This window comes from Balaenoptera musculus, chromosome 1 (assembly GCF_009873245.2).
Source record: "Balaenoptera musculus isolate JJ_BM4_2016_0621 chromosome 1, mBalMus1.pri.v3, whole genome shotgun sequence".
In the NCBI taxonomy this organism is placed as follows: Eukaryota; Metazoa; Chordata; class Mammalia; order Artiodactyla; family Balaenopteridae; genus Balaenoptera; species Balaenoptera musculus.
Genome location: NC_045785.1, coordinates 113,310,267 through 113,320,283, shown reverse-complemented (window position 1 = coordinate 113,320,283; position 10,017 = coordinate 113,310,267). Strand labels below are relative to the sequence as shown.

The 10,017-nt window shown below is 41.4% G+C and overlaps 1 protein-coding gene across 7 annotated transcripts in view; it reads left to right on the top strand.

The window, feature by feature from the left end:
* Nucleotides 1–10,017, top strand: part of GON4L (gon-4 like) — a 90,790-nt gene that overhangs the window by 1,906 nt on the left and 78,867 nt on the right. For 3 of the 7 annotated variants that reach the window (XM_036847935.1, XM_036847971.1, XM_036847958.1), the window contains exons 1-3: nucleotides 857–902; nucleotides 2,737–3,267; nucleotides 8,712–8,903. In XM_036847935.1, coding sequence (XP_036703830.1) covers nucleotides 2,763–3,267; nucleotides 8,712–8,903 — 697 coding nt within the window. In that variant the 5' untranslated portion in view covers nucleotides 857–902; nucleotides 2,737–2,762. Of the gene's footprint in view, nucleotides 1–856; nucleotides 903–1,869; nucleotides 1,935–2,736; nucleotides 3,268–8,711; nucleotides 8,904–10,017 lie in introns of those variants that run through there. The other 4 variants (XM_036847952.1, XM_036847942.1, XM_036847966.1 and 1 more) reach the window with 4 other exon arrangements.

The window sequence follows — 10,017 nt, the reverse complement described above, 5'->3', positions numbered from 1 at the left end:
TGGATACTTTCATCCTGTCGGATTCTGTTTACAGACAGAATCAGGTCAAATAAATTATTTAAATGCATAAATATTTGTTGATGGTTCACGTGTGAAGTGAGAGAGTTGAATGTGTTTTTTCAGCTTTGACGTTCTGTCCTTGTAGAAAAGAGGAAAGAACAGTTCTAGGAGTTATTCATTCATTCAAAACACATGTATTGAATTTATTGGACATCGACTATGCCCCAGGCACCTTCCTGGACACTGGATTAATGCATTAGAAGCTAGAGTCAGGATACCTGATTCCTTCTCATAGCTGTGTATCTTTGTGAAATCACTTACCCAGCTGAGCCAAAAATTTGTCCTGTGTAAATTGGAAGGTATAATAATACCATTGTCCCATAGGATTTATTGTGAAGATTAAAAAAAAAAATCACCTTTGATAACGTAGGTGAAAGCATTTTGTAAGCAGAGTATTATACAGATATGAATAATTACTATGGATTGAGTTCAAGACTGCCTTAGCTTTATTCAGGAAACTGCACTATTTGTAACCCAGTGATTCCTCTTTCTGAAATTTTATGAATTCTCCATTTCCTTGGTCCTGTATTCCAGGTGTCTAGAGGCGAGAAGGATTAATTGTCAACTTAAACCACTGAACCTTAACCCCCAGTTTTGTTTTGAGTAGGATAGCTCCATGGACAGAGAAAGCGAGGTATTGCCTTTAAATTTTTTTGCCAACAACGGACATACTAGCCCTTTGGCTTCTCTCTGCCCTAAAGTAAGATGGCACCTGTGGTTGGCGCATGCTCCTTGATGCCCTGACGCCGCGCACTGCGACTCGGGGGCGCGCACGTCAGTTACTGACGTTGGCTGACTTCCGGTGGTACCGAAGCTGAGTTTCCGCGGGATCGGGCAGGCTGGTGAGGGTACTGGGTCGTGTACCGCGGGGTGGGAAGAGGCAGGTGGGAGCTGGACGTCCGGGCGAAGGATGTCCAGGCTGAGGCGGTTGGGTTTGAGGGCTGGTGCGGGGTGCGTGACAGAGGTAGGGGAGTGAAGGCGTCTAGCTGGGAGTGGGGACTTGGGCCAGCGCTCGGCGGCGAGGTCAAAAGCGCAGTTAGGACCCCTTTGTGAAATCTTTTCCCAGGAGGGGTCCGCGCTGGGCCTGCCTCCGGATTTGCATTCATTCACTGTCGGTCTGACTGCAGTTCCCAAAGGGGGAGGGGCTCTTTAGAGCCTCTGCTGTCTTTGAAGTGCCGGAGCTGATCCCTGCACGCTGCTGACTTTGAATAGTAGCTGCCTTTTTTTTTTTTCCTCCTTTTTTTGGACCTCAGTAATTTATCTGAAATATACGACTCGCCTGAACTAATCCCACTCCCCTTCATTCTCCTTTTCCATTCCCTTATCAGCGGAATCTTCAGGTGTTTATTGAACTTTAATTATCAAGATAAGGACATCAGTTGATTTGGCATGGGTGGGGGAATCTCTCCTAGTGTCCTGGAAAAACTGAATTAAGGAGGTTTGAAACTAACCTTATACTTGAGACTCTTAGAAAGAACTTTATTTTGCAGTCCTCTAGTCCCCGCTTTCATCTAGTCCCCTGGTAGATGGGCGTTCAGGCCTTGCTTTAACATTGTCAGTGATGAAGAACTCACTGTAACAGGAGGCAGATTATTCTATTTTTGGACCTATTGTATTGAGAATAAAGTTTTTTGGGGGTAGAAAGATGCAGTCAGTTTCTATATAATGCTCTTGATCCAAGCGGCATAGAATAAGCACAGAATAGGAAGTTAACACACTCATTCATTCATTCGAGGAACATTTATTGAGTATCTACAATAGGGCAGATACTGCTGAGCCCTAGGCGTACTAGCTGAAAAGAGTCCTTTCCCTCAAAAAGCACATTGTTTTGGGGCAGGGTGGTGGGAAGGAGACAAGAAGCAATCATACAAGTGGTAAGTATGAAAAAAGAGGTTTGCAAATAGTTGCTATGCGAACATAAGAGAAGATACCGTCCACTTTAGGTTAGTGTTGCCATTAAAATGTGATAATTGGAATTGAAGCCAAGAGTCCAGAAGTAACATAGTATAGGGAACAGTTAGGAATCTCTTTCTTGTTTTCAACACAAAATTTCTGTTAATATAGTCTAACCTTTTTAAACAACCACACTTTGCTTTTGGATTGTTTCTGTTAATGGAAATACCTGTTTATGAAAGCAACAGTAGCAAACATTTATTGATCTAAGAAATTACTATCTAATGATGTAGGTGCTATTTTTATTTCATTTTATAGCTGAAGAAACTGAGATTCAGTTTAAGTAACTTATGCAAGGTCACAAAGCTGGAGAGAAGCTTACTTGGGAAACAAATCCAGACAGTTTGACTCCACAGTTTGCTTTCAGCATCACGTTATTCTGCCTCCCTGATGGTAATAATAATAACTAACACTAATCACTTACTATTTAATTCTTAAAACAACTCCATGAGGTGAGAAGAATTTTTATTTTTTACAGTTGAGGAAACTGAAGTTTGGAGAGGTTAAGTCACTCAGCCAAGATAACACACTAATCAGTAATAGAGTTAGGATTTGAACTCAGGCAGTCTAACACTGTCTCTCACCTCCCACCTAATGGGACATTGTGCATTTGGTGTAAAGTACCGTGTTCATGATTGAACATGAATAAGTGAAAAAATTTGAGGAAATGTTATTATCATTAATTAATAGGAAGGTGATAAGAACTTGCCTTTATCCTTTCAGGATGGAACAGAAGTGGGACTTGCAAAATGTTGCCCTGTAAGAAGAGAAGAACTACATTGACAGAGTCCCCACAGCATCAGGGCAACCAGGAGGAAGATGACTTAGACCTAGAGTCAGCTGTTAAACCAGAATCTGACCAAGTTAAAGACCTGGGGTCAGTGTCAGTGTCCTGGGGTCCAAGTTATGGCAGAGCAGCTGGCCTTGAAGTGCAGTCTGTGCAGGATGCAGGAAATCAGCTTGGTATGGAGGACCCATCTTTGAGCTCTGGGATGCTCACCCAGGACACAAATACACCAGTTGTAGAAGCTGTCGATGTGGCCATCTCTCAGGGAATCACCCTGCCTTCCTTGGAGTCTTCCCAGTCCCTAAATATACACATTGGTAAAGGAAAACTGCAGGCCACTAGTTCAAGGAGAGGGAAGAAAATTATACTCAGGCCTGGGTCAGTTGCTCAAGAAGACAGAGGTGATCATCTTATCGCAAAGGAGCCTTTTTCAGGAGATCCTAGTGAAGAATTCAAGGAAGAAGGAGGTAAGATATGGAAGGTCTTAGGTTACATTTTCCTTGTCAGTACCAGCTTGCCGTTGCCTTTGCTGTTGTCATAGCACTCTCTGCAGTGCCTTTACAAAATAGCGTTTCTGAAAGAGGATGCTGATTTGCTATGGAATTGGAGCTGTGGTGCTTGTAAGGGTCAGTGTTGAGCGTTATGAATGGGTGGAAACTTTCTTCTCCCCTGCCATTTCCTGGATCATCTTCTGTATCCTTTTCTTTCTCTTACCTTTTCATCATTTCTGGAGGGATGAACTATGTATGGCCTTTTGTGATTTGGTGAGTATTTATGAAGTGGGCCTTGAGGAGGGGCAGCGGCTTAAAGGGAGAGACTGCTGCCTGCGGCATTTGGTAAGGCTCTACAGAGGTGACATAACCCTTAGGACTTGAAAGAAGAGTTGTGGTTTGATGGACTGGTGGCATGGAGTATCTTAGGCCAAGAACAGTCTGAGCAGAGGCAGAGGCAGAAGAGGTAGTGAGAGATATCTTCAGAGCGGTAGATTGTGTTTAGATTGTAAAGGGCTTTGTTTTTCACACTTAAGTGTTTCAACGTTTCCTGAAGGTTATAGCCAATTAACAAAAGAAGCAGAAAGCATAGTTCTGACCTCAAAAAGCTTATAGTCTAGTTGGGAAGACAAGACACTGCTCCAAATGAATTATAGATAATTCATTTGGAGCAGTTTAAGATACTGTGTGATTAAGTGCTAGTGTGGTGCAAGTAATTAGGATTTTTGAAATCAGAACTTGGATTGATAGGGTTCGATGGATTGGGGTGAAGGAGTGGAGGCAGAATAGCATTTTCTACAGACACATAGAAGTGCTGTGTTTGTGTGGGAGGGTAGCAGGGCTTCAGATAGAAAGGATAGATCCAGATTACTATACAGAGCCATGCTGTTATGCCCTTGAGGCTGTATAAAGTATTGGTGTAGGATGTTGTCAGTAAGGATAGAGAAGAAAGGGTGTATCTCAGAGACATTACAAAGAAAGAATTAATATTACTCAGAGACTGATACCATTTAAGATAACTGGACTGGGGGATGGTGAAGCATGCCTTCACGGGGAAGGTATTTGAGGGGGTTGAAATGAGTTCAGCTTTAGATATAGGGAGTGTGAGGTGCCATCAAGGAAAAACAGAAAATTGAGGTTGGAGTTTTCTCAATCTCAGTTGGTAAGAGATAGGACTAGAAAAGTGTTAATTGTGGTTCTTCTTCATGGAAAGGAGCATGGAAGAAGATGACAGAGAAGGGAAAACTGCAGAAGTAATAGTGAAAGTCAAGGAGGGAGGAGAGTTTTTTTTGGGTTTTTTTTGTATTTTTTAAAAAATGTTTCCTCTTTATTTATGTGTTTATTTTTGGCTGTGTTGGGTCTTCGTTTCTGTGCGAGGGCTTTTTCTCTAGTTGCGGCAAGCGGGGGCCACTCTTCATCGTGGTGTGCGGGCCTCTCACCATCACGGCCTCTCTTGTTGTGGAGCACAGGCTCCAGACGCGCAGGCTCAGTAGTTGTGGCTCATGGGCCCAGTTGCTCCGCGGCATGTGGGATCTTCCCGGACCAGGGCTCGAACCCGTGTCCCCTGCATTGGCAGGCAGACTCTCAACCACTGCGCCACCAGGAAAGCCCTGGGAGGAGAGTTTTAAGAACAGATACATCATTTAAAATTTAGTGACAAAGGAGATATAATGATGCCTGAGAAAATATTACATTTAAAGGTTGATGATCTTTGAGAGTAGATTTAGGAGAGTCTTTTGGAAAAAGGAAATCAAATGATGGAATTAAAGAGGGAGGGATGAAAGCCCCAGTAATAATTTGTGCCATGGGAGAATGGAAATCGCTAGAGGGGGTGGCAAGACTATAGAACTTTTTCCTTGGCTAGGTTGTATTTGTGACATGAAGACAGGAGGAAATGGAGGAAAATTCCGGATTAAAGTGCTAGAGAAGGAATGTAAAATTAAGTAGGGGTTCAAAGTCACTCACCTATTGAGGAGTGGAACCTAGAGATATTTTCAGTGGTCAGTTTACAAATATCCAAGTGTAGATAAATAAACATTTATTTTTTAGGATTATCTGTAATACTACTACCCCGTTGATTCTCCCACCTTGTACTTCAATTAGCTGTATATACAAGTAATACCAGTAAAAGAAGTACATTATGACTCCTTTTTTCCCCCCAAGTAACTTTGTTCGGCCAAATAGAAATGTCACATAAAAAGCAGAAAGGAGGAAAGAAGGAAGATTGAAAATTCATACATGTGCGTTTTGGAAAATATTGAAAAGTTGAAAGAAGAAAATAAAAGTCCCCCATAATCTTACTGCTCAGAGTAATTACTGTTATAATTTAGTGCATATTCTTTTCGTTGTTTTGCTTTCTTTTAAGTGACATTTTGGTTTTTTTATTATGATTATGTGGGGGGAAAAAACAGAAAAAACATCTAGGTTATTTTGAAGTATCAGCATTGTGTTATAATTGATATACACTGTTAAGTCATGTTTCTAGACTGCAGGTGCTAGTGATTAAACCCTTTTCTATATTGGTGTTTATTCTTACAGAATTTTAATTGTTCTTTTAAAATTGATTTATGGACCCGAATTTCAACTTAAGCCTTTTTTTCCTTTCTTTGCCTTCTAAAAATGATTAACTTAGGCAGATTTCAGCTTAAAATTAGTTGGTTTTTACAGTTTTCAGCTAATTATTTTCATGTTATCAATTTGAAGTTGTTAGACTGGCGGTAAACAAGTTACAGCTGTGCTCTGAATAAGGCTTTTACTTCTCTCTCTTACCCTTCTTTATTACTTTATTTCTTTCTTTATTTGGCTGCATTGGGTCTTAGTTGCGGCACGCGGGATCCTCATTGCGGCAGGCATGTGGGATCTTCCCCGTTGCGGCGCGTGGGCTCCAGAGCGTGCGGGCTTAGTTGCCCTGCGGCATGTAGGATCTTAGTTCCCCTACCAGGGATCAAACCTACGTCCCCCTGCATTGGAAGGCAGATTCTTAACCACTGAGAGGTTAAGAGAGGGAAGTCCCTCTCTTACCCTTCTTGACTTCTCTTTCTAAGGTCTTTGGCATCTAGCAGATTGATAAGAGGAAAAGAAGAGTGGGATCCTAGGGGGTTCTGTAGGAGGGAAATTAAATTGAGAAGCAATGAGATGGGATCAGCAAAAAAAGGTTGCAGAGAAAAGAAATATTTTCTCTATATAGAGTATAGTGCAGCTGATAAACTGTAGGGACAGTTTTGGAGTAGTTCCAACTGTTTGAGGTGGAAAAAGTATCAATGGAAGCTCTACCTACCAAAGTGAACTTCTGTATTTTGCTTAGATGTAAAGATTCTGGTATGTTTGTTTAAAAAAATCATTTGCATCAGTTCAGTTTTTAAATGTTAGACATTAATTCTAAAAATTATTAACGATTGTTGATTAATGAGAAAGCTCTGCTGTGCTATTGATTGAAGTTCCTCCCTCTTATAAGAAATTTGCCTGAGAGGAACTTTTTTTTTTAATAAATTTATTTATTTATTTTTGGCTGTGTTGGGTCTTCGTTTCTGTGCGAGGGCTTTCTCCAGTTGCGGCGAGCGGGGGCCACTCTTCATCGCAGTGCGCGGGCTTCTCACTATCGCGGCCACTCTTGTTGCGGAGCACAGGCTCCAGACGCGCAGGCTCGGTAGTTGTGGCTCACGGGCCCAGTTGCTCCGTGGCATGTGGGATCCTCCCAGACCAGGGCTCGAACCCGTGTCCCCTGCATTGGCAGGCAGACTCTCAGCCACTTCACCACCAGGGAAGCCCCCGAGAGGAACTTTTGATTTGTTGGATTTAGAATTCAACTCGTTGTACAGTCTCTATTAAAGCTACAGCTTTTAGCCTTTTTGACATTGTGAATTAATCATGGGCTCCTGAAGTAAAGGAAGTAAGATTGAGAGTAAATAGAATTAAGGATTCATTCATACTTTAGTTGAAATAAAGGCTTTTTTTCTTTGTTGACAGGGTGTCCTCCAATTAAAAATCTTGTGTATACCAGTTGAAACTGCTAATGTTGATGGGATAACAGTCTAAAAAAGTATTATCTGTTTTGAATGGGGCTCAGTAACAAATAACTTGATCTCTTTTTGAAAAACAATTTTTTTCAACTATGTAATACACAAACATGGAAAAAAAGTTCCTAAATGCAGAAAGTACACAGGGAAAAGTTAGGTACCCTTTCACTTTGTCCTCTTGTTTTCCAAGTTCTCAGAAGCAATCACTATTTAACAATGCCTTGTGTATATTCTGTAGATCTTCTGTGTATACACAAGCCTCTATGTATTCTTGTTCCTATGACAGCTTGATTCTAATGTTTGCTTTTGATATTGAATGAATGTTTCTTTGTCTTTTTAATGCCGCTCACGAAAAATGGAAAGAAAGGTAGCACTCTTTAAGAGTTGAGGTGAGGAGGGAATTCCCTGGCAGTCCAGTGGTTAGGACTCAGCACTCTCACTGCCGGGGCCCTGAGTTCCATCCTTGGTTGGAGAACTAAGATCCCACAACCCATGCGGCTCAGCCAAAAAAACAAACAAACAAACAAAAAAGAGTTGAGGTGAGGAAAGGAGAAAGTTGTCTAATGAACTGTATAACCATGTATTTATAATGTTATGGTGATTTTTACTCTAATGCTTTGTAAGATTGATCTTACAGAGTCAGAAAGTTCAGGACATTTTATAATGTATATCTTTAAAAAAAATTTATTTATTTATTTTTGGCTGCATTGGGTCTTCGTTGCTGCACGCGGGCTTTTCCCTAGTTGCGGAGAGCGAGGGCTATTCTTTGCCGCGGTGCATGAGCTTCTCATTGCGGTGGCTTCTCTTGTTGCGGAGCACGGACTCTAGGTGCACGGGCTTCAGTAATTGTGGCGTGCGGGCTCAGTAGTTGTAGCTCGTAGGCTCTAGAGTGGAGGCTCAGTAGTTGTGGCACATGGGCCTAGTTGCTCCGCGGCATGTGGGATCTTCCCGGACCAGGGCTCGAACCCACGTCCCCTGCATTGGCAGGTGGATTCTTAAGCACTGAGCCACCAGGGAAGTCCTATATCATTTATAGTTGATTAAATGTGGTGTTAATGGTCATCTATATAAAATGTCCCTTTGTTACCAGGAATATACCTCCCCCCACCCTACAATTATGAATATGAGTTTTTCATAGGGAAAAAAAATGCATATTAGAACTAGAAAGACCTTAGCGATTACCTAGTTCAATTCCCTGACATTACAGATGAGTAAATTGGACCTGAGCTTTGATTTCAATATTTTTCTTAGGATACTGTCTTTAAGAGAGAGGAATGCCTGTATAGTAAATGCATCATTAATGAAGTTATCTAACTAAAAAGGACTTTATAACAAGATGCTGATTTCTACAAGAGTATAATTGAGAATGGACAAAGTGTGGAGCAATATTTGTGATTCTTCCAGGAAAATCTCAAATGCATTCTGGAGGGGAGATGCCTTCATTACCATCAGACAGTCCCTCTGCAAAACCAGCAGCCCAGCCTAGGAAATCATCTCAGCCAGATGTCTGTGCCTCTCCTCAAGAAAAGCCACTCAGGACTCTAGCTCACCAAGCTGAGGAAGAGATAGAGGATGGTGGACTCTTTATTCCAATGGGTAGGCTTTCTTTTCTTTTCTTTAAAAAAAAATCCTCTTTATTGAAGTATAATATGCAGAAAACTGCACATATCCCAAGGTATCCAAGTTCACTGAATTTTCAAAGATTGAATACACCCATGTAACCAGCAGCCAGATCAAGAAATAGTATTACTAGTATCCAGAAGTCCTTCCTTTCATTTATTACTGACACCCACCCATGGGTAACCATTATCTTGACTTCTAGCAGCACAGATTAGTTCACCTGTTTTGTACTTTATGTGAAATATGAATATGTTTTTTGACTGCCTTTTCCCACTCAACATTATGTTTATGAAGTTGGTCCACATTGTTGCATGTACTTGTAGATTGTTCATTTTCATTACGATATAGCATTCTGTTGTTAGAATAGTCTGTATTTTCTTTATTAATTCAACTCTTAATGAGTGAATACTTACCAGTTGTAGGCTACTCTGAATGGTGCTGCTGTGAACATTCTACTGTAGATCTTTTGGTGAACATATATGCCTAATTTTTGTTGTGTGGAATTGCTAGGTCATAGGATTAGGCCTCCTTAAAGTTTTTTTGAAACATTTTATATATATATGTATATATATATTTTTAAATTTATTTTATTTATTATTATTTATTTTGGGCTGCACTGGGTCTTCGTTGCTGTGTGCGAGCTTTCTCTAGTTGCACCGAGCGGGGCTGCTCTTCGTTGTGGTGTGTGGGCTTCTCATTGCTGTGGCTTCTCTTGTTGTGGAGCACGGGCTCTAGGTGCATGGGCTTCAGTAGTTGTGGGATGAGGGCTCAGTAGTTGTGGCTCGCGGGCTGTAGAGCGCAGGCTCAGTAGTTGTGGCGCATGGGCTTAGTTGCTCCGTGGCATGTGGGATCTTCCCGGACCAGGGCTCGAACCCGTGTCCCCTGCATTGGCAGGCAGATTCTCAACCACTGTGCCACCAGGGAAGCCCTGTATGTAACCTTTTGCATCTGGTATCTTTTAAAATTTTTATTGAGGTATAGTTGATTTACAGTGTTGTGTGCATCCCGTATCTTTCACTTCATGTAATGCTTTTGAGATTAATTCATGTTTGTTCTTCATTGCTGAGTAGTATTCTATTGTATAGACATA